At 37.2% G+C, this 24,674-nt stretch overlaps 1 protein-coding gene and 1 pseudogene across 2 annotated transcripts; both read right to left on the reverse strand.

Annotated features, from left to right (window-relative positions):
• Positions 1-160: 160 nt before the first annotated feature.
• Psma5 (proteasome 20S subunit alpha 5) lies at positions 161-23,079 on the reverse strand. 2 transcript variants are annotated; one of them, XM_027922046.3, is made up of 9 exons: positions 22,920-23,079; positions 17,860-17,926; positions 13,733-13,859; positions 11,024-11,091; positions 10,042-10,149; positions 9,843-9,901; positions 9,014-9,116; positions 6,088-6,174; positions 161-403 (listed from the first exon to the last, which is right to left on the reverse strand). In XM_027922046.3, the coding sequence occupies exons 1-9, from the start codon at positions 22,946-22,948 to the stop codon at positions 326-328; spliced, it is 726 nt and encodes a 241-aa protein (XP_027777847.1). In that variant the 5' UTR covers positions 22,949-23,079; the 3' UTR covers positions 161-325. The 2 variants fall into 2 exon arrangements, with proteins under 2 accessions (XP_027777847.1, XP_027777848.1); XM_027922047.3 differs by lacking the exon at positions 17,860-17,926.
• LOC114080468 (small nucleolar RNA SNORA40) lies at positions 13,218-13,353 on the reverse strand (annotated as a pseudogene).
• Positions 23,080-24,674: the final 1,595 nt, after the last annotated feature.

The raw sequence follows: 24,674 nt of genomic DNA on the forward strand, positions 1-24,674 counted from the left end.
CAGCACCAAGGAATTCGTGGCTAGAGTTGACTGTTGTAGAGAGCAACTAAAATAATTTTAGAACAGGCACTCACACAGGATAAGGACATTAATACCCTATCTTTTTTTGCCTGCTAATGTAAGCATTTCAAACATTATAAGAGGAGAGACCATTAACACATATTTTAAAATTTTCTTTATTTCAGAACTGCCTTTATGTACAGACATCATTAAAAAAAAATGCACAGACAATGGAGATTTTCCAAGGAATAGGAGCTGGAAGTAAAACTTAAGGGCAACTGGAGAACTGAAATTGTCCCAGAGTAGTTCTGAGGATCACTCTTGCTTAAATGTCCTTGATAACCTCTTCGAGTTCTTCCTTTGTGAACATGTGGAAATTCTGGCCAGGCTGCACTGTGGCTAGCTGGAAAGAAAACAGAAAGGGGTTTATAAGTTGGGCTTGATTCCCTGATGATAGCCCTAGCATGGTCAGGAGAAAACTGTGTTGGTGATGCAGCTGTTCATTAGGAACTAAGGGATCTGCTGTCCCAGGGATATCCTTTCCAGGCAGCAGGTCCCTAAAATAGCTCTCTGACTACAAAATAAAAACTCTTATTGACCAAATTTTCTATTTTGAGGTTAACCTACAATGTAATAGTTAACCAAATGCCTGGCATGACTGTTAATTCTTGAAGTTAGCAGCAAAGTACATGGAGTCAGTACTCTTTTTTCTGTTAAGGATCCTATAGAAATATAAAGTGTATTTATATACTTGCATATACTTCTGTGTATGACTTGGGTTACTTGGCCACTCTGTGCCTTTATTTTCTCATCTGTAAAATGGGGATAATAATACTACTTATAGATTAGTTTTAAGGATTAACATAAGAAACACCAAATAATTGCTAACTATTATTGTTAGATATTTTCTCTAGAACTGTATGTGTGGCAACTTAACAGAAAGGTTTGCTTTGTTTTTTAAAAGGACTGACCATGAAAAGACTCCATAAAAAATGGCACAGGAAGTCAGTTGTGACTGATGATATTAGAAATAACAAACAGTTCAGATTATAATTTATTAAACCAACAAAAAACAAGGGTCAAAAGATGGCTTCAAATTTAACTTTACTATGTTTTCCATTATCTGTGATGATCACAGTCCCATGTTTTTTGGTCAATCCTGAAGAAAAGGTATCATTTCACATTTGCTGCAAAGCCTTTATGTTTGTTTTAAATGTCATTCCTTTTTTTTTAATTTTAAAATTAAACATACTAGGGCATTTTTAAGTAATATTCATTACTGATGAAGCTGATTAAGTTTCTTTTTTTTTTTTTTTAATTTTTTTTGGTACCAGGGATTGAATTAATATAATTTGAAAGTTGCCAGGCAGAATTAGCATAACCCAGTTACATGATGTTTATTATTTCCTGCCTCATTTGTAAGTAAAACTCAGAAAAAAAAAGACTGTTGCACATCTTAAGAAATCTACTCTGGGAACAACTTAAAAAAAAAAAAAAAAAAAGTTCTCTAAAAGCCTGCAGTCTCCTCTGGAGTCTACCAAAAGATATATCCAATTACACAAAATGTCAGGAGTCCCAAATACATTTGCATAATATTACAAGAGTTAAAATATAGAAATTGGGCAAACTCTGTATAGAACAGTCCTACAGAACTAAGATGCAAATCAGTAATAATAGGGTTTAAACCAAGTATCACCTTCAGGTAGTTACTCATCATTAGATGAGAAAAATTTACATTTACATAATGATGTTATTTACATAATGAATAGGAAGCACATTTTTCTATATTCTTGCTTTCAAAAAACCTGTGAAGCAGGTATAATAGATATTTTCTTTCATTTACACCATCAATAATTAATTTGAATACTAGACGCAGTTGTACAAGGGACTAAAGATCCAAAGATGAAGAAAAATCTATCTTTTATTAAGGGCACTGGATGCCAAAAGCTTTCAATGTCAGTTAAGTGTTATAATAAAGCTTAACATACATAAAAGAGTGACCAAGGAGCCCAGGAAGGCATCAAGGAGAAGAAACCTTTGAATAGTAGTATACTGAAGAATGGCAAGAATGGGTTAGACAGCCAAGGAGACGATGGGCAGACTCATTGCACAAATGCATAAAAGCATGAGACATGATGTATTTGCAAAACAAATGCTGTATATGGCTGTAGCAGAGGATGCACATGGAGTAAGATGAAATGAGAGGGCCTTGATGCAGGGTGGGGGTCAGAGCTCACTTTTAGCTCACAGGACCTAAAAGTACAGACCTGGGTGCAAATACTGACTCTACCATCTACCAGTTACCATTTACCAAATGGTACCAGTTACTATTTACCAAAGCCTCGGTTTCCTCATCTGTAAAATGAAAACAGGAATATCTATCTTAAGAGTTGTGAGGATAAAAGATATACATGTAAAATGCTTAACAAAGTACCTAACAGATTAGACATATGATTTAAATTGCCATAAAAAGAAGTTTGGAATTTATCCTGTACACATTAGGAGTAAGATAAGATTTTTAAAGTGGATAACAATTAATATTGGATGTGAATTGAAAAATCCACTCCAGTAGCACAAGAATGAGGGGGAAAAATGGGTTGAAACAGAGGAGAGCAAGGCTGTAGGAAGGGAAAACTAGTTAGAAGACCTCTGAAAAATATATAAGGGAAATGCAAAATGGGGACCTGAACAAAAGAAGGTACCTGAAATAAGAATTGAGAAGGGGTATTTACATGAGAATTATTTTTACAAAGGGATAAAACACAATTTAATAAAGAGAAAGGGAAATCAAAATATTTTAGGTTTTGGTATGAATGACAAGAACATGGGTGCTATCATCAACTAGCATTAGAAACAGAAGAAGAAGAAGAAGAAATGATTTTCTGGAAAGAAAATAATTTTAATTTTGGAATTGTCATATTTGAGATGAATGCTTCAGAAATTTCAAATAATAATGATGCAGAAATTTCAAATAATAATGATCAGATAATCTGACAAACAGGAAGTTTTACAGAATCCAATCTTCTCTTTCTCATGGAAACACTAGAGTCATGAGAACATAAGGGAGACAGGAAAGGAAGGGCTGTAGAGGAAAGGCTCCCTCATGCTGGTCTTCTTAGACTGACCATCAGAGTTACTGGAGGAGCTTTCCAAAGTACAGATCTCTGAACTTCATTTCCAAAGACTCTTATAGGCAGACAGGCTTAGAAAGCATGGTGGAATGAATAGTCTTGAACAACTGGAAGTGCCCCTTTTTAAAAAAAATATTTATTTTTTAGTTGTAGTTGAACAACTACATATTTATGTATTTTTATGTGATGCTAAGGATCAAACCCAGGGCCTCACACGTGCTAGGCAAGTGCTCTACCACTGAGCCACAATCCCAGGCCCAAGGAAGTGCCCTTTTTTAATGTGAAGAAATCTATTATCAGGGAGATTAATGACAGAGCCACACCTGATGCTCATTGCAAAGCAATACTGTAGTGTCACTGAAAGTAAACAAGCAAGAAAACATCTCTGTAGTTTCAGTGAACCAAATAGGCCTCAGAGCCTTTGCTATGGAATCAAGAGCTATATTTGAATTCTTCTGAGGTGGCAAGGACATAATCTTATTCAGTACCAAAGAAAACAAAGTTCTAGAAAGGAACTGACAAAATCCTTCCTAAGGATTGAGTTGGGAGTATCATACTATTATTGCACCTCGTCATTTCAGAGACAGGGGAGAAGGGGAAGTATTTTCAGATCCTTGTTAAGAAGGTTTTAAAAAAACAAAAAACATTGTATTTATGAATTAAGTTTTTCTCTAAAGAACTATGTTAAACTCTTCTCCCTCCACTGCTTGAGGAGCAAGCCAAACCCCCTTACCACACTCTCAAACTCCCAATTCTAGGCTAGTGTCTTCTTTTGTCCCCTTCATGACAGCCTATGAAGTGAGTATACTGGTGAGACATTTACCAACAACATTCCTAAGTACTCTTCACTCTTCTGTTCTTAACTAGTCAATCTCCCATTGGGCATTAATCCAACCATCCATTTTCTCATGAGTGAGGCTAACATTCTGGTAGGTACTGATTGGTTAAATTACTGATTTATGATTACTGCATTAGTTGGACTTTAAAATTTTTAACTGAAATATAATATTTAGGGCTGGGGATATAACTCAGTGTCAGAGCTCTTGCCTGGTATGCATGAGAACATGGGTTGGATCCTTAGCACCACAAAAAAGGATTTTTATACACCCACACACTCGTATGTAAAAATATACGTGTGTGTGTGTGTGTATATATATATATATGTATATGTATTTATATATAATATAAATATATACTAATGTATTATGGTTTGGATGCGAGGTGTCCCTCAAAAGCTCATATGTGAACAATGAAGAAGGTTTAGGAGCAAAGATTGGGTTATGACAGCCTTAACCCAAACAATGAATTAATTCCCCGATGAAATTAACTAAGTGGTAAGTGGGTAGGGTGTGGCTAGAGGAAGTGAGTCACTGGAGGCAAGCCTTTGGGGTATGTATTTTGTATCTGGCGAGCAGAATCTCTCTTGGCTTTCCTCTGTCACATTCTTCCACCATGTCACATTTTTCCTCATCTTGAGCCGCAAGGAATGGAGCCAGCTGTCCATGGACTGAGACCTCTGAAACCGTGAGCCCTCAGATAAATTTTTTCTCCCCTAAAATTGTTCTGGTCAGGTCTTTGTTACAGCAGTGAAAAAGCTGACTAAGACACTATTCCTCCAAGGGTAAGCTCTATCCTGACTTTTAAGAACAATCTGTCCCCTGATTCCAGCTTCAGCTAGTATTCTGAGGTAACCCAGTAATCCTTTTAACTCATCTCCATCTTCCCTTTTCTCTACCTATAATGACTTTTCCAAATATTTCCCTTTTTTTTTTTATTTTAAAGTATTTTTTTAGTTGATGAGCACAATATCTTTATTTTATTTGTTTATTTTTTTTCTGTGGTGCGGGGCAATGAACCCAATGCTTCAGGCAATGCAGGCAAGTGCTCTACCACTGAACCACAACCCCAGCCCAATATTTCCCATTGTTAACTTGACTATTGCATTCACCCTTGCTCAGCAGGTAACCTAACAATAAGCAAATAAAGAACATCTTTCCCAATTTACCTCCAAAACAACCTGTCACCATCTGATCCATGTATCTCCAATCTTATATCTTGCCATTCTCCTATCTTCCATACATCCCACACCCAGCAGTCAGATAAAAACCTTGGAATTCCATTTTAAACAGTTATTTTACATCTTTGAGCCTCTGCACATATTGCTCCCTCTTCCTGAAATACACTTTTACTCCCTTTCTCCAGACATCATTACCTCTTCTAGGATGTTTTCCTAATGTTCTAAGTTATATGTTCACATGTTAATCTGTTCTTTAGAAGTTTCACCCTAGGCTCTTATTGTCCATATTTCTCCATACTGCGCAGTACTACTTAATTAGTTATTGAAATTTCTGTTATGTATCCCTGGCATTTGGCACAGAACTTGCTATATAGAGGGCTACTCATGATGCTGAACTAATTTTACTTATTTATTTATTTTTGTAGTTGTAAATGGACAGCATGCCTTTATTTGTTTATTTTTATGCGGTGCTGAGGATCGAACCCAGTGCCTCACACGTTAGGCAAGCACTCTGCCACTGAGCTACAACCCCAGCCCTAATATTACTTTTTGAAACGAACTCCTTCCTTTGTACCATGTCTTCCCTCTTCTAGAACTTCTCTATCACCATTGAATCTCATCTTTTGTTTAACATTTTTTTATCCACTAGTTTCCTCAGTTTAAAAAAGTATTTAAGTTTTTCCCATCCTTAAGGAGACAAAAGTCATTTTCTTTAATGCTGCCTTCTGCTCACATTAATCAGTCTTCTCGACATAGCAGCACATCCCTTTCACTCTTTAACTCACTGAACTCTGGCTTCTTTCATCACCACTTTACTGTAGCTACTTATTGAAATGCTATCAATATCCTAAAGACTGAGCATATATAATTTTCTTGATCCAGTCAATCTTCAGCAATGGGGGTTATGATATCCAAAAAAACAGTAAAATAGAAAAATACCTCTATGTTAGTTGCATTCAGCTTCTCCTCCATTACTTGTTTAAGGATGATGAGTGAAGATTTGATGGCTTCTTTCAGTGTCATAGACTTGAAACAAAAAGGGTGAGAAAATGAGCCATTAATTGTATATAATCCCTCCTTCCTTCAGATTTCCCTTTTATCCCCTGAAGAAATTATTTAGCAAATATTAATAAATCAAACATTAATTTGTGCAGGGCACTATAACCACCTCCAAAATTCAGGCAAATGGTAAGTAGTTAAATACACTTATTCGGAGGAAAAAATGCCTCATTTTGAACCACAGAATCACCAACTTTCATACAGTAAATGACCTTTAAGGAAGTTAAAGGGGCAGCACTCTCTAGTGTATATCTGAATTCCTTGTTTAATTTAGAAGATAACATAATATTAGTGATCTCTCATAAATAATGCCCAAATGGTTTAGAAAACCCACTCTTTTTATATCCTATGTGTACCTAATTTTCTCCACATGTAAGATCAACATTACAGGCACACCTTATTTCACTGTATTAGCAGATACTATATTTTTTTTTACAAATAGAGCTGTGTCAATCCTGCACTGATCAAGTCTGCTGGTAACATTTTTAACAGTATGTGCTCACTTAAGTGTCTGTGTGTCACAATTTGGGAATCCTCACAACACTTCAAACTTAATTAGTATTACATTGTTATGGTGATCTTTTATCAGTGATCTTTGATGTTTCTATTGTAATGGCTTTGAATTAGCACAAACCAATCCCACATGATAAATTAAAAAAATATATATGATGAATCTAACTGATAAATATAGCAAGTGTTCTGACTACTCCACTGACCAGCCATTACATCATTTCTTTCCTTCTCCTGAAGCCTCCCTATTCCCTTAGACACAATAATGCTGAAATTAAGCCAATTAATAGCTCTACAATGGCCTCTAAGTGTTCAAGTGAAAGGAGGAGTTGTTTGTCTCTACTTTAAATCAAAAGCTAGAAATGATTAAGCTTAGTAAGGGAGGCATATCAAAAGCCAAGACAGGCTAAAAGCTAGGCCTTTTGTGCCAAACAGTTAGCCAAGCTGAAAATACAGAGGAAATAAACTCTTGATGGAAATTAAAACTGCTACTCCACTGAATACACGAATGATAAGTGAAATAGCTTTATGGCTGGTATAAGGAAAAGTTTTAGTAGTCTGGATGGATGAAACCAGCCACAACATTACCTTAAGCCAAAGCCTAAACCAGTACAAGGCCCTAACTGTCTTCTATTCTACGAAGGCTATGGAAGGGTGAGGACACTACAGAAGAAGAATTAGAAGCTAGCAGAAGTAGATTCATAAAAAAGCAAGGTGAGGGGCTGGGGCTGTGACTCAGCGGTAATGCACTTGCCTGGCATGTGTGAGGCACTGGGTTTGATTCTCAGCACCACATATAAATAAATGAATAAAATAAGGGTTCATTAATAACTAAAAAAATATTAAAAAAAAAAAAAGAAAGAAAGAAAAGAAAGGTGAAAAAGTAAGTTCTAATGTAGAGGCTGAAGCAATTTATCCAGATCTAGTTAAGATCACTGACAAAGGTGGCTACACTAACCAACAGATTTTCAATGTTGATGAAAAAGCCTATATCGGAAGATGCCATCTATTACCTTCATCATAGCTACAGAGAAATCAGTGCTTAGCTTCAAAGAACAGAATGACTCTCTTGTTACAGCTGGTAAATAAGTTAATGCAGCTGGTAATTAAGTTGAAGCTGATGCCCAATTCCATTCTAAAACTCTTTAGGCCCTTAATATACTAAAGAAATACACTAAATTCAGTCTGCTTATACTGTTTTAAAAAGGAACAAAGCCTATGTGACAGCACATCTGTTAACAAAGTTTACTGAATATCTTAAGATTACAATGGAGACCTACTGCTCAGAAAGATTCCCTTCAAAATCTTATTGCCAGTTGACAATGTACCCAGTCATGCAATAGTTTGATGGGGATGTACAATCAGATTAATTCTGTTTTCATGCCTGCTAACACAACACCCATTCCACAGCCTTTAGATCAAGGAATAATTTCAACTTTTGAGTCTTAACATTTAAAAAACAGCTTTTAAGAGTATAGCTTCCTATGATGGATCTAAGCAAAATAAATGAAATCTTCTGGAAAGATTCACCATTCTAGATTCCATTGAGAACATTCATGTTTCATGGAAGGAGCTCAACATACTGAATTCACAGGAGTTTGAAAGAAGTTGGTTCCGGTCCTCTTGAATGATTGTGAGGGGTTCAAGACTTCATTAAAGGAAGTGATTTGCAGATGTAGTGGAAATAACAACAAACTACAATTACAAATGGAGCCTGAAGATGTGCCTGAATTGCTGCAATCTTGTGACAAAACTAACAGATGAGAAGTTGCTTCTCAAGGATGAGCAAAGAAAGTGGTTTCTTAAGATGGAATCTACTTCTGATGAAGGTCCTGTGAATGCTATTGAAAATTTCAACAATTTGGAATATTACATAAATTTAGTTGATGAAGCAGCAGCAGAGTTTGACTCCAATTTTGAAAGAAGCTGTGTGGGCAAATGCTATCAGACAGCATCACATGCTACAAAGACATCTTTCATGAAGGGAAGTCAGTCAATGGTAGTGTGTGGTGATGGGGGTTGAGGGAAGTGTTCTATATCTTGTTTTCAGTTCTGGTTCTAAAGGTATACACAACAGTCAAAACTTATAGAACTAAACTCTTTTTTTTGTTTTTAATATTTTATTTATTTTTATGTGGTGCTGAGGATCGAACCCAGGGCCTCGCACGTGCTAATTTACTGCTAAGCCACAACCCTAGCCCTAGAACTGAACTCTTAAGGTCTATACATTTTATTACATGTAAATTATGCCTTTACTTAAAAGATAGTAATAAAAGTTGTGAGAATGCTTGATTACCTTGTGGTAAACTTCTTGCAAGGAGCTCTGGGCACCCTCTGAAGCAGAGCCAATTGCTCGAGCATCACATTGTACAAAAGTCCCAGATGGGTCCATATGAAACCTGCAAAACCCCAAAGGAGAATTAAAATGCTTAAGAACGGTGGCATTTTATGCAACAAACATCTCACTAAAAAAAAAATAAAAAATAAAAATACAGGGGCTGGGGTTGTGGCTCAATGGTAGAGTGCTTGCTTAGCATGCACAAGGCACTGGGTTGGATTCTCAGCATTACATAAATGTAAAATAAAGATATTGTGTCCATCTAAAACTTAAGAATAAATATTTTTTTAAAAAAATACAAATGCTTAGCCCTGTAGTAAGGGAATAGTGAGGCACAGCTCCAAAAAAGATGTTCTATGTTTTGAAAAACTTTTAAAAAAGGATAGATCTTTTAAAAAAGGATATAAGAAAATTGCTAATGTCCTCAGGATTTAGAAGAGAAGTATAGTATATATAAATTGGCACTTGTACATGCCTATCTAATATTTGAGAATGAGACTCAGATCAACACTCCAAAGAAAAACTCTAAAACATATCCTGACTTTAGTAATAGGTTACCTCTAATTTTTTCCAGAATTAGCACTGGTTCCAATCATGGAGTTCTTCATAGATCCCTAAATTTGCTTGTATAAACAGCACAGCCACCAAACTTTAGAGCTAAAAACCCTTCTATTTTTCCAAATCTAAAATAATTTCTTAGTTTATTTACACTACTAGCCCCTGATCCAAATTAAAATAATTACTATTCTCCCCAAAAAGGAAGAAACAATGGCAAAATGGTACTTACAGCTGGGGTCCTTTCTCATCAACTCCTCCAAATAACAGTGCTACTCCAAAGGGACGAGACTAGAACCAAAAAGAAGCAGTATTATGATAAGTGGCTATAAATTAAGCAGGTGAGAGAGGCTGGGAAAGGTATGTACCGAGAACAAATGTTCCAAGTTCTTCAGAACAGTGAGTGAGTTCAACACAAGCATCACACTCACCATGGCACCTGGATCTGCATCTTCTTCTCCAAACTGTAGGGCCAGATTGGATACAGCCTGGGTCACACTCTCTACCGTCATTGTCTCATTGTAGGTAAACCAATGGTTCTGGGAGAAGAGCACAGAATGGTACACCTTTCTAATAAGACGGGAATTAAGGCAGTCCACCATCTTACTGCTTATCCCTTTGAAATGTGATTGGAAACTGAAGGCTCAAGCATGTTTCTCCTAGACTATGGTTGTTTGGAACTGCAGGAGAAATAGCTCTGGAAATAAACATATCAAAAGGACTAAGCAAGGTCTGAACTAGAGGGTTACTCCTTTGAAAAAAAGGGTTAACTCCTACAAACACCAAATTTAGTCTTCTCACACAGCAAATGCTATATCAAGTACCACTTTCCCTGGTCAAAGATTCTATCTTATAATTCTGTTATAAAGTACTTATTACTTAAGTACTGACAAATTTGTGAATAAGGGCAAAAAATTTTACCTTGAGATATTTTTTTTCCTTATTAGCCTACTCTCTAGGCTATAGGTACACAGCTAAAAATAAAATAAAAACCCCAGCATTCCTAACAAGTATTTGTTGCCTAATACAACTCATTATTTACCAGAGAAGAAGTTACCTACAAGATGGCAGGAAAGGCGGTTGTAGGGAGAATGTTACTTAACTATGACCACTTCCTGCCACGGGGCTCCCAAAGAAAGTCAATGGGGGAACAGAATGTAGTGTGATGCATGCATTATATATGATGAATCAAGAAGACAAAGACTGTCACCTCTATTGACCAGAGCTTCCTTAAAACTGCAATGATTAGGTAGCTAAATCTAAGCCCCAGGAAGTGGGGATTCTACCCAAAATCATTCCCAAGTGTTGCAACTAATACTGACACCTGAAATGTAGCCCAGGAAGCTTTATCACCAATAAATAAACAAGGAACTGAAGCATCAGAGTAAAAAAGTAGAAAAGATGCTTATTTACCTGTGTCTCCACTCTGGCCTTATCGATTAAAGTCTTAGCATCAGCAATTAGCCCACTCATGGCACAACCTGTAATATAAAAGCAACAGTGACACAGAGGCCAAATCCTTATAAATCCTTTTATCAACTCAGGAAAACACTGAAATTGTGGAGTGGAATAATGCCAGCAATCCCATGGCAATATAACCAATAGATGGGAAATCATTGGCACTAAACCCCAGTATAATGATGATACAAAAAAAGAAGAAAACAACCATTCACAATGGCATAGAAATCTAGATAGTTTGATGGAAGACAGAGAACAGCAGCAGCCAACCAAACATGAATTTCCATGTAGAACATCCCTGAAAATCCCTTTAGCACTCTTTGTAGGCCATGATGCATTTTTGAACTAAGTAAATCCTAACAACCCAACCTGAGAAATAAGAAAAAGGAAACTACCTCATTATGTGCTATAGTGGAAGACCTCAAAATAATATCAAAAGCCTTTTTACCTCTCTGTTCCAAACAAACCAACTAGTTACGTTAGAGAGAAAATTTGCCTAATGGTCCAAGATGCCATGGTTATGGCTAGAACTGTTAACTTATAGATGATATCTCAAGCCTAAATCTCAGCCTAGGGGTATCTCTCTCAAGTTTCAGAGCTATAAGGTCAAATGACTCCCTTAATGTATCTACTGGGATATACAGCTCAATCTTCTCATCTTATTCTCCTTCTAGACCCTGTCTTCTTCCTTGGTCCTCACAACCAATCAGATTCCAAGTTTTCTCAGTCTCTATCTGATTAACCTATCTGGCGTTAGTCCCTTCCCCTCTGTTTTCTGGTCATTGTCTTGCTTAAGGTCCTGTCATCCCTTTGCTTTGACAATTAAAAAATTTCTTATCTGGTCTCCCTGCCTCCATTCTCAGCCCTTTACCCTACCTTTAACATTGTTATCAGAATGTTCTTTCTAAAATTCTAAAGGGAACTACCTCACTTCTTAAAAGTTTAATCATCAAAGCAAAAGGATCAAGTCCAAGCTCCTTAGCAGGGTAAAAAGGGAATCCTATATTCTGACCCCAGATTCATCTCTTGCCGTAGTTCGCCTCACAGTCATACTGAAGTGTTTGTGCATTTATATTTTATACAGCCATACCTTGGTTCATTTCTATTTCTTCTGATTAGAATGCTTTTCCTGTGTTACACTAAGTTTCCTTATCTTTCAGAATGAAATTCAGCTCAAGCATCACCCTCATGGAATCCTTTTCTGAAAGCTGCCCTATCACTAGCCTCAGGCAAAACTATTTTTTTTTCCTCCTTTATGCCCCTACCGAGCACACACTAGAATCTTTCTTAATACCTGTACCACTTAACTACATTTACTTATTTATACATGTCCAGCATAACATTTAGATTGTAAGCTCCTAGAAGACAAGGACTGTCTTTTTTCCTGTCTGTATCCCTGGTGTCTTGCACAATGTTTATTCCCTATTTGCTGAATTAAAATGACATTGGCCTTCATCCAAAAGAAAAGCGGTTTGAGATAAAGTAAACACAAAACATTCTAATTTTAACAGATTAAATCTGTTTCGATATTTAAAACGATATTATACCATGTTCCCAGTCACCACAGCATTTTTCTTTGCCTTCAAGCATTAATTATTTTACCAATGTTTCATTAATTAGATGGCTAGGCAGGTTAAAACATTTTTAGATAGTTGGGATGGGGTTGTGGCTCAGCAGTAGAGCGCTTGCCTACCACATGTGAAGCCCTGGGTTCAATCCTCAGCACCACATAAAAATAAAATAAAAGTAGTAAAGGTGTTATGTCCAATTATAACTAAAAAATAAATATTTAAAGAAACTTTAGATAGTTAACTAAAATTCCATGCTATAAATAAACAGAACTATTCACCCTGTAATACTAGAATGTCAGAAGCCAAGGCAAGAGAATTACAGTAAAGACCAAAGAAAGTGGGGAGGGGAGGATAAGGAATAAAAAGATAAATCTGAAAACAGGAAGACTGATCTGATCAAAGTCTAAAATATTTTTCCCCCCTTTAGCTGCCATCTTGTGTCACAATATGAAAAATGGAATACTGAAATCAATACAGCTGAGATTTCTCTCATGACCTGTGCTTTTTATCAACTTGTTAGTCTTAGAACCAATCGTTTTAGTTATCAATATCCCATCACTTTTAAGTGTCTTAGGAATAATATTCCTTCTTACATGTATCAAAACTCATACTGAACAATGAGTTCTGGGTTGCAAAAGAGGATTTTTTTTTTCACCTCAAGCTCCCAAACTCCATCCCATCCTCAGGCTCTTAGGCACCCAGTAACAAGGTGGCAGAAGGGAACCAGACCATTTGCCCCTTAAAATCTGATCTCTCTCAGCAACCCGGGGGAGGTTCCTTAAGTCTTTGTCCACAAGCTAAACAAAACCACATACAAGTTCTATCAAAGTCTATTACTCTTATAATTCTCAGAACCTTAGACCTTCCACTTGAGAATTCCTCTTTTCTTAGTTGACACCCTAGTCTCTCACACATGACAGCCTGCTCTGTAACTGCTTTCTACTCCTAAAATTAAGCACACTGGCCTACTGCCTGGAAAATGATAGCTAGCCAGGGGACAAGGCATTCATCTCAAGAATCTCCCCTTTGGAACAACACAGAACTAATAAACCGAGACAAGATTCCTACAAAACAGCATTCCCCTACTCCTTACCTATATGGGCATCAATCTCTACAATTTTCTCAATGCTGCTAGGCTCCATGAGTGGGGAGGTAATTCTTTTCTCCACAGCTAGGCATACACCTTCTGATGTCTGGATCCCAATGGCTGTAGAACCAAGCTAAAAAGAAACATGTTATGGTTACCATGTACAAATCAAAGAACAGTGTCACATGCTCACCAGAAATCTCTCTGTACATCTTCACCAGACCGAAACTTTGATTATCCATGGCTAGTATGCAGAGAGAACAAGAAGCACCCTAATAAATAATACAATGCTACTGTCAATAGCAAGACCATAGATTTATAGAATTCTGAGCTTCTGAAAAGGAAGTCTAATAGTCTTTAAATCATCTGAAAATGATCCCTTCTAATGCCAATTTTAGAAGGGAGAAAGGGATTCTAAAGTTCTAAACAGAGAGGGCAAGAAAGTAATAAAGCCCTAACTTTTTTCTGTACTTTGTCTCTTTTCACCTTTGCTGTCCACTTTGGCCTGTCCCAAAAGAGGACATTCCCCAAACCTATATGACATGGGGGCGGGGAGAATGACCACCATCACTACTGACAACATTAAAGTACAAATTTAATTTATTAATTTAATTATTTAATTTATTAAATTAATTATTAATTTAATCCAGTAGAGCTTAAATTCATCTCTATCTCTATGCAATACTCCTAGTCATCAACCTCTACATGTCTCAGTTTCCCACCTGCAAAATGAGGATAATACCTACATCAAGAAGGATAAACATTAATGAATTAATATATAATACATAAAGTGGAATCTACCATATAATAATTCAACAAATGTTATTATATGACTTCTACTTAGTCTCATCTATTTATTTATTATGTGGTATTGGGGATCAAATCCAGAGCCTTGAACATGCTAGGCAAGCACTCCACCACTGAGTTAATCCCTAGCCTATAGTCTCATCCTTAATCATTAACTGCAATGCATGGTACAGCCTAATCTAATAAAATGCTATTTTTATATTTCTTCTCTCAAGAACTAATATCTCACTGTATTATCTATAGCAATATCTAAGTAAGCTTCCAGTGCCCTCTTAATCTAAGGCCACCTTTCCCTTCCAACTTCATCACTCAATATTCTCCAACAAAACTCCTCTCTCAGGTATAGCCCACCCGATTTGTTCAAGCCATTATTATCACTTAGCCTTGCACACCTGTTAAAGCAATCTCCCCTGGAATACAGTTTTCCTTCTGTCTCTCCAAATTTTCTCCTTTATTCATAAAGCCTTGCATATGACCGCACTCTCCTCTGAATTTCCATTATATTTAATTAGGTCTATAAAGCAATAACTGCCAAATATGAGCATCAGACTTGAGCCCATTATTACAAAGGGTTCCAAAGGATTCCATCAATCTTTATGTATAATAGGCTTACCATGTCTACAGACTAAACCATGTCTCACACATTATTTTTCAAATATGTAAAGTTGAGACTTTATTTAGAACTGTTATTAAAAGTCTGTGGATAATGTCTGATTAAAAAAAAATGTAAGTCCGAGTCTAGATATATAATACCAAGAATGTTATCAGCTAAGACAGTTTAAAGTATTGCCTCTGGGAAGCTGAAAATAGATGGGCAAGCTTCAGGGATTGCTGTTTTTGTTATGCAATTTATAGAACTATTTTGCCTTCTGACTCTAATATCACATGTATACGCACCTAAAAATTTAAAAACAAACATTCAGAAACCCATCGCCAGAAAATTCCACATAGTGCTTAGTTTTTCTAATTGTTTTATATATTCCAATCTAAAAAAGGTCAATATTTCTGAGATAGGATATTTTCTAAAATATATCCAAATTCAAAAAAATTTCATTTTACATTTATATTTCCTTCCAGATATTTCAATATGATACTTCTATCTAAATTTCTCCTACCTATCTTTGTGGGAACTGGAAAGAGGAGGAAGTGAGGGAACATTTGAACTATGTAATATTTCTTGAATATAACTAACTAGCATAGTAACCAATACGAATAGGCTTGATAGAATATAGCAATTTTGACATTAACATTGATTCCACTCCTTCCCCCAAAACACCTACTCATAGGCACTTTTTTCCTTTTCTTTGCTGGATACATTTCACCTATACCATTCAGTATCAACATTTCTACAGTCAGTTGTTCTCTAGTTCCTCTGATACAACTCAAGTCTTAATGGTTAGCAAAATGCTTTCTCATTGGCCACGCATGCATGAGTTGCTAAAGCAATAAACAGGTTGTTTAACTCCTAAGCACCTAATTTTCACAATGGTTAGGTCTCATTAATTAAGGACCATATTACTATTTCTATCCTAGCTCAACCTAGGACTACAAAGATCAGATACTTTATAGTCTCTAGATAATCTAGAAATTACTGACCCTCAGGAATTTTAAAAGCTGAGGTTTACTCTTGGCTTGCACATCCAGGCAGAACTATTATCTTAGCTGAGGCCCCAGATTAATATTACAGCTTGGACTTCTGATGGTCTGACACTTCCTAGTAATATTTTCAACACAAAGCAAAGACATCAGAATAGAAAAAGGCACTTGCAGCTGGCACATCATTTTCTGCACCAGTAACACTGTTTCCACTTTCACTTCTATGACTTCAGCTAACCAGAATCTCTTTCCCCTTTCCCAGATTCCTTTTCTTTTTTAAAATTTTTGGTATTAAAGATTGAATGCAGAGGCACTTAACAATTGAGCCACATCCCTATCCCTTTTTATTTTCTTGAGACAGGGTCTCACTAAGTTGTTTAGGGTCTCCCTAAATTGTTAAGGCTTGGACTTACCTGAAACTTGAGATCCTCCTGCCTCAGTCTGGGATTAATCTTAGTCACTGGGATTATAGGCATCGCCACCACCCCCAGCTTTCCTACTCCTTGTAGCAAAGGTAACTGAGAAACAAAATACCTTTCTTCAGGTATTTTAATTCTAAGAGGAATTGTCCTATGGAAAATCTGTGTGATCAAAGGCAAACTAGGATTCCAGTGGCTAGGGAGGCTGAGGTACAAGGACAACAAGTTTAAGGCCAGCATGAGTAACTTAGAGAGGCCTCAGCAACTTAATGATACCCTGTTTCAAAATAAAATATAAAAAGAGGTGGGGATGTGGCTCAGTGGTAAAGTGCCCCTGGGTGCATTCCCTGGTACAAAAAAAAAAAAAAACTAGGACAAATTGAAAGAATCTTCAGGAAGTTAGAATTTGATTTGAGGATAAACTCTAAACCACCATTAACTATTTCAAACAAGATAAGCTACTTTGTGAGAAAATACCTGCCACTAGAACTCTACAAATAGATGCTGTTTAGAACTATATAGATAATTCAAACAGAATGAAGGATTGGACTAGATCACTGATTTTCAACTTCTTTTAAGTATAGAAAAACTGGGGCCTGTTGTCTGGGCCTTAACCCAGATAAATAAATAAATTGGAATTTCTGGGGTAGGGCCTGGACATTGTTTTACTTTCTTTCTTCTAAGCATTCCCCATAGATTCCTTTTCAACACAATATTTGAAGATTTTAGATACATGTTTCCTACAACTCTTTGTTTCTCCTTAAACATTTACCAATTGAAAAGCTATTTAGATAACCCATAATTTAACAAATATAGTTTCTACAGGATAACCAATTTTAAGTATAGACATCTTACTAATTTGTGGAATAATATTTGCTACATGTTTGATTTTATGTTACTAGATCAATTTATCTTTTATTCAGTCCCTAGTACCTAATACACATTCAAAACTTTACCAATAAGAAAACAATAGAGGTAATTAATTACATGATCTGATCAAGTAACAGAAGGGTCAACACTAGATTTCTACAACCTCTTTATATCCCAGAGGATTATAAACCTAAATGTGTACCTCCATCCCCACTAGAAAAAGCTTATTAAATAATTATGAATTACTAACCTGCTCAAAAAGTTTTAATGTAGATGTTAGGAATAAGATTGAAATTGTTATAAAAATAGTTAATAATGGCTGGTTAAAGGGAAATATGAAAACACTATCTAAAGGAATGGCTAAACACATTTACTCAAATGTTCTGCTAGCAAAATGTGAGGTTGCCATAATTTCAAAACCTATGCTACTTGCTAAAATACCTTGATAGCTTCAATGGCATACTCCACTTGAAATAATCTTCCTTCAGGAGAAAAAGTATTCACGCCCCTGTAATTGATTAAAAAAAAAAAGGTATTAAAAAACTGTCAAAAAAAAAAAAAAAAGTGAATCATATAGACAGACACTGAACTCAAGTTTCTTATTGGGTGCAGTGGCACACAGCTGCTATAATCCCAGCAACTTGGGAGGCTAAGACAAGAGAATTCCAAATTTGAAGCCAGCCTCAGCAATTTAGCAAGATCCTATCTCAAAACAAAAAATAAAAAAGGTCCAGGGATTTAGCTCAGTGGTGAAGCATCCCTGGGGGTTCAATCCCCAGTATGCCCCCCAAAATCAAATTCTTTAACTAGCTTAGATGACTACAGGCTATGCATGTTTTCATTACTCTGTACTTTGCCCACAACAATCTCATGGGTTTTTTTTGTACATTAACAGTATAAGACAATAGAACTTCTTGAGGCAATCTGTAGGCTTTTAGCCTTTTTTTTTTTTTTGTACATTAACAAATATGTATAGTCCCTTAAGGCACTATAGAACACTTCTGCCCCACTCTCACCAAGTCTTCCCAAACTGATCAATAAGAGGAGGTGAATTTTCTGCCTCAATTCTAAATTAACCCAGATCAATCCTGAATCAATTTACCAATTCCTGTGATAAGTTCATGTCACAAAATTATCATGCAATTACCAAGGAAATGTGTATTATTCCTTATCCCCTTCCCATTATGTGCATTTGACATTAAAATCTTATTTTTAAGCACAAGTTATTCACAGGTACATTTCTCTAGTTATTTATAGGAAGTAATACGGTTATTTTAACAATACACTGTAGTTCTTAAAGTTTAACCCAGTTCATTCACTTAATAGATTACTGTCAGACTGCTTTTCACCCTAAACTATGTCCTCCACCTTTTCTTGCTCTTATGGAGACAAGGCACCAATCATAGTGTACATATACAAGCTTTCAGTATACAATAAACACTCAAAAAATAACTGAGCTGGACATGGTGGTGCACGCAACTTGGGAGACTGAGACAGGAGGATCATATGTTCAAAGCCAGCCTCAGCAACTTAGGCCCTAAGCAACTCAGTGAGGCTGTCTTAAAATATAAAAAAGGGCTGGGATACGGCTCAGTGGTTAAGTGCCTCTGGGTTCAATTCCTGGAACCAAAACAATTTTTTAATTTTTTTTTTTTAAAGTACAAATGAGGTACTGAGGTTATAGCTCAGTGGTAGAGCACTTGCCTCACACATGTGAGGCACTGGGTTCAACCCTCAGCACCACATAAAAATAAATAAAATAAATAAAGATGTTGTGTCTATCTTTACAAAAAAAAAAAAGTACAAATGAATGAAAATGCTTATAACACCTTATTAATGGAGTCTGAACTTTATAATAGGTAGCATATAGTATAATATTCTAAATTTGTTTAACCAAAACTCTTTTTTAAAAAATATTTTTAGGGGCTGGGGTTGTGGCTCAGCAGTAGATCGCTCGCTTCACACGTGAGAGGCCCTGGGTTCGATTCTCAGCACCACATAAATAAATAGAGATATTGTGTTCAATTACAACTAAAAAATAAGTATTTAAAAAAATTTTTTAGTTGTAGATGGACACAATACCTTTATTTTATTTATTTATTTTTACGTGGTGCTGAGGATCAAACCCAGTGCCTCATACATTGAGGCAAGTGCTCCACCACTGAGCCACAACCCCAGCTAACCAAACACCCGTTTTTTTTCAAGAAAATTTTATATGTGGTCCCAAAATGTAAAACAGACAATAAAAGTTGGCACTTGCTGATCATTCTCTATATGTCTGGCTTTATGACTTAACTCACTTAATCCTCTAAGTAGTCCTAAGAAATAGTCTTCTAAGGTAGATAGTACTTTATAGGTGAGGAAATTGAGGCATATAGAGGTTAAGTAAGTTGCCCAAAGTTACACAGCATATAAAAGGCAGAGCTGGAGTTAGAATTTAGGCAATAAGTCATACTGCCAGAGACCAAGTCCTCAACAGTTCCACTATCCTGCCTATGAGAATTAAACTAGCTAAACTGGGGGATGGAGAGAGAATTTCACCATCCTAGCTCTCATTTGCTGAGTTTAATATCCCTGTAGCCATTTAAAAGGAAGTTCAGAGCTCTAAAGAACAGTTTAAAAACCACTGAAAGAAAAGTCTGAGGTCAGAAAACCCAGGATTGAGTTCTAATTTTGCCAGTTGTTTGCTTTTAACTCCAGAAACAAACAAACAAAAAAAAGGATAATGCTTGACCTGCCTTATCATAATACATTGGAAAATTGATTTGCTGAGTACAAAATAATTCTACAAACTATGGGGCTCTGGTCTTGGCCATCATCCCAAACTTTACTGTCTCCTTCAGCCATTTCATAGATGCTATGCATCAAATCTCCAAATCTCTATTACCAGTTTGACTTATTTCCTAATTAATTTAAATTCCTGATCAACATTTCCATTTGGATATTCTATTAGCAACTAATATTCAACATTTTCCAATCTGAAATATTTCTCTTCAAATATTGTCACCTTGGAAACTCAGGTTCATCTTTCACTGTTTCTAACTAGTTCAGTCTTATTTTATAACACCTCCAACCTCCTTGTTCCCCAAACTAGAAAGTTCTGAATGATTTGAACCATTCCTCCCCATCTTCTCCCATATTCTGTTATATGACAAGTCATACCAATTCATAGGAAATACCTCTTCACAGTAACAATCACTCTTCCTTCCATTCTCATTACTTTTATTACCTTTCACCTAACTATTGTAATAGCCACCTAACTGGTATTGACTCTACCTTTCACCTATTATAACAGTGTCCTAACTGGTACTCACTCTTTCCTCCAACCCAGTCAAGTAATTTTTCTATAAAACACAAAGTATGGCCCGGCACAGTGGCAAAAACCTGTAATCCCAGCAACTCGGGAGGTTGAGATAGGAGGATCCCAAGTTCAAAGCCAGCCTCAGCAAGGCCCCAGGTAAGTTAGTAAGGCCCTGTCTCAAAATTTAAAAAAAATTTTAAAAGGGCTGCAAATGTGTTTTGCAGGGGGAGACACACAATTTTGATCATGTAACTTCTGAAATAAATTAACAGCACTTAGTTGCTTACAGAGTAAAACCCAAACTCCTTAACCTAATATTAAATACCAGCCAATATCTAGCACAATTCTGTCTTCCCCATATTTCCTACTATTTATTCCTATAACATGTATCATATGTGCTATCAGACAAGACTTTTCTCAGACATGTCTTATGCTTTCTTATTTATTTCCCCTCCTTTGTTCATTCTATATTCTCAAACTAAAAGCTATTGACTCTTCACTGTCTTTATTAAAATCCTTCTTCAAGACCAGCTTAAATATCAGCTCCTTTGTGAAGTTTTCCATGAATCCCTAATATTAAATGCAACCTCTCATCAGAACTTCCAGTGTTGATTTCAATTCCTCTGATGTCATCAATACACTTCTGTCTCCTACTAGTTACTTTTGTAAATAGTTCTTTATAAGATAGTCTCCTACACAAGAGCAAGTATCTTGATCTTATACACTGCTGTACCATTTCAACCCAAAACAGTGTACCTTGTACACAGAAAATATTCAAGTACATTAGTTAAGCAAATAAGAAAGGGCTATATTTGCCAGGCACATGGCACATACCTATAATCCCAGTGATTATGGAAGCTGAGGCAGGAGGATACCAAGTTCAAGGCAAGTCTGGGCAACTTTGCCAGATCCTGTCTCAAAATAAGGACTGGGGTATAGCTCAGGGGTAGAGAGTGCCCCTAGAATCAATTCCTGGCAAAAGGGAGGAGGGGGGGGGGCAGCTGTATTTTGGGCATTCTTGAGAAGGTAGGAAAACAACACAAAACAATATATCTATCTATCTATCTATCTATCTATATATATATTTAGCAAATGACCACAAGGTTTAATAAAGGGTTTCTGAAAAGGAACACAATTTTCCCATATACACTTAATTCAAAATTATATCACCCAACATGATTCTCTGCAATGCCCTAGAGGCTAAATACTCTCTAACAAAGACATTTTACTTGACAGCAGAAAAAATGTTGGTTTTAAAACTTCACATACACCTTCTATGAGTCAGTAGAGGGATGAAAAGTGGTAGCTTCAGGTGATGAAACCACGACAGGGTCAACATATACTTGACAAGGAAAGCAGCTTCTCAATTTATCTAGTACAAAAGAAAATGTCTTTTTCTAGCTTTTTAATAAACTTAAACAGCCATTGGAAAACTTATCTGATCAAATAGAAAGTGAAAGTAAAAATATCTACAGCACAATTCAGTATTACTTAGCATTCCCAAGCTCTGGGGGGGGGGGGAACCCAAACTTTTAAATAAATACAACCTCACAATTTTGAATTTTGAAAACATTACATTTGGTTTTCAACAACACTAAATTTGCTTTAAAGTTTTACAAAAGTCAGAAAAACCCTGGTCAAGCGAAACCAGCTGGATGGGAAAACTCCTGATAACCTTTCTAAATTCTGCTTCACATAAAATCAAGAGACCAGACAACATATCTGGGCATAGCTGAGATCTAGCCTTTGCGCTTTTGCAGAAACTGTACATCCTAGCATGCCCTATTATAAACAGATTTCATAGTCTTCAGTTGCTTTTTATTCACATTTTGCTTTAAAAAAAAAAAAAAGTCATACTTAGCACGAAAAGATAAACTGGGGAGGGGTGACCCCCTAATCTTCTCCGGGTTAAAGGTCGGAGTTCTGGGCCCCTACAGCTTCCTCCCCCAGCACAAACCCGAGCTTCTCGCTTCCGCACTAAGAGTCAGTAGTGACTCAGCTGTAGAGCAAGTGCGGCCGATTTGCTCCGGATGAGCTTGGGGAATCACCGGAGGGCCTGGGTAGGGCAAGAGATCGCCAGGTCTGGCCAGACCCGGGTTCCCGGGGCGCCCCATGACACTGCAGAACCCAGGCCGCGGCCGGGCCCGGGGCCCACCCACCTACCCACAATCCCGACCCGTTTTCTCCATGCTGCACAGACCTGTCGTACTCGGACCGGGTGAGGAACATAGCGAGGACGAGGGAAGGTGGCAGTGGCTACGAGGGGATTCCGAGGACCAACACGACTCCAACAGCACCCAACTAAACCACACGGCCACAGCACCTAAGGTCCCCTTCGGCTCCCAACTGCGCGTGTGCCCGCGACCTCTTTAGCCCGCCCTCCTGTGCCTGTCTCCTATTGGCCGGTCTTAGTTCTCGGAGAGGTGATTGGGCCAAGGCGCTTCCTCGGCGGACCTCAGCTAGCGCTGATGGGGCGGGACAAGAGGCGTTCTTCCGCTTTACCTTGCGGGTGGTTGCTAGGGGCGCTGGGAACTCGAGGCGTGTGGTGAGAGTAAGCTTTTTGGAGGTCTGAGCCAGTCCCAAGTTGGGCAGCTCCGAGAGTTTGTGAAAAGAGTTAAGCTGTGAGAATCCAGACTTATAGGTCCCTCGCCTGTTCCCTTAATATCATCTAGAGGGCTTTGATGTCGTTTCCTCCTCGCGTTTCACCTGTCCAGCTCTTCACAGGACTCCGCGCTTTGCGCACTCAGCTGTCTCCAGACTCTGCGGAAGACTCCAGCGAAGATGCGAATCCTACAGTGGGTCTGAATCAGAGTGCTGGTTCCTTCAGCTAAACTGGCACGTTTGTTGAGAAAAGTTGGTGGGTTTTAGTCTGTAAGAAAATCTTCAGGCCGGGCGCGGTGGTGCACGCCTGTAATCGCAAGGCTCGAGAGGCTGAGGCAGGAGGATCGCGAGTTCAAAGCCAGCCTCAGCAACTCAGTGAGACCCTGACTCTAAATAAAATGCAAAATAGGGCTGGGGATGTGGTTTATTGGTTGAGTGCCCCTGAGTTCAATCCACAGTACTCCCCGCCCCCCGCCAAAAAAATAAAGTCTTCAAATTTCCGCATGAATTTTTGCCTGCCGTTTATGGCAATTGAACCAGCTCTTACTTTGGATTCCCTCCTCCAACCACCTGATTATCCAGAGCTCAGGATCCTCGATTCAGTTTTTCTGTTACTCAGGAAAAATAAGTGCCTTCCTTTTCTGTGCTTCTTGCTTCTTTTCCCTAAGGATAGAAGAGCAACTTCATAGCTTCGTAGAAATACTGTAAATCAATTATTTGTTTAAGAAAGAGGCAGTTAAGTATATGATGGGTGGGTAGAGAGATGTTCGCCAAAGGGTACAAAGTTTCAGATGGGACCAATACGTTCTAGACATGTATTACACAGCAGAGTGACTAAGTTAACAATCAATACTTGAATATTGCTAACAGGGTAGATCTAAATGTTCTCAATATAAAAAAAGTGACATGATGGATATATTAATTAGTTTGATTTAATCAAACAGATACAATATCAAAACATCATGTTCTGTACCAGAAATATGCACAATTTATATTTGTCTGTTATAGCTTAATGAAATGCAAGGTCTGTAAGAGGAAGGAATAAATCATTTAATGGGAAATATTTGCCTGGAAGAGAAATACCCATATTCCATTTCCAGCTATTAATGTGATAGTACTGGTCAAATCTTTAATCTCTCCAGGCCACACTTGGCCCTACATTAGGTTTGTAAGTCACCAAGGCATTTCAATGGTGGGAGAAATGTAGAAATATGCCTTTTTGGTAATAATATCTTTTCTCCAGCATTTATTTTCTGGCTTCTCCTTCCTGAATTAGTTTTGTAATCTCCTAGCAAATCAGATGTTTGGCACTATTAAAACTGAGGAGAAACTCCAGATAATAGTCTAGTCCTTA

This window comes from Marmota flaviventris, chromosome 10 (assembly GCF_047511675.1).
Source record: "Marmota flaviventris isolate mMarFla1 chromosome 10, mMarFla1.hap1, whole genome shotgun sequence".
NCBI classification, from domain to species: Eukaryota; Metazoa; Chordata; class Mammalia; order Rodentia; family Sciuridae; genus Marmota; species Marmota flaviventris.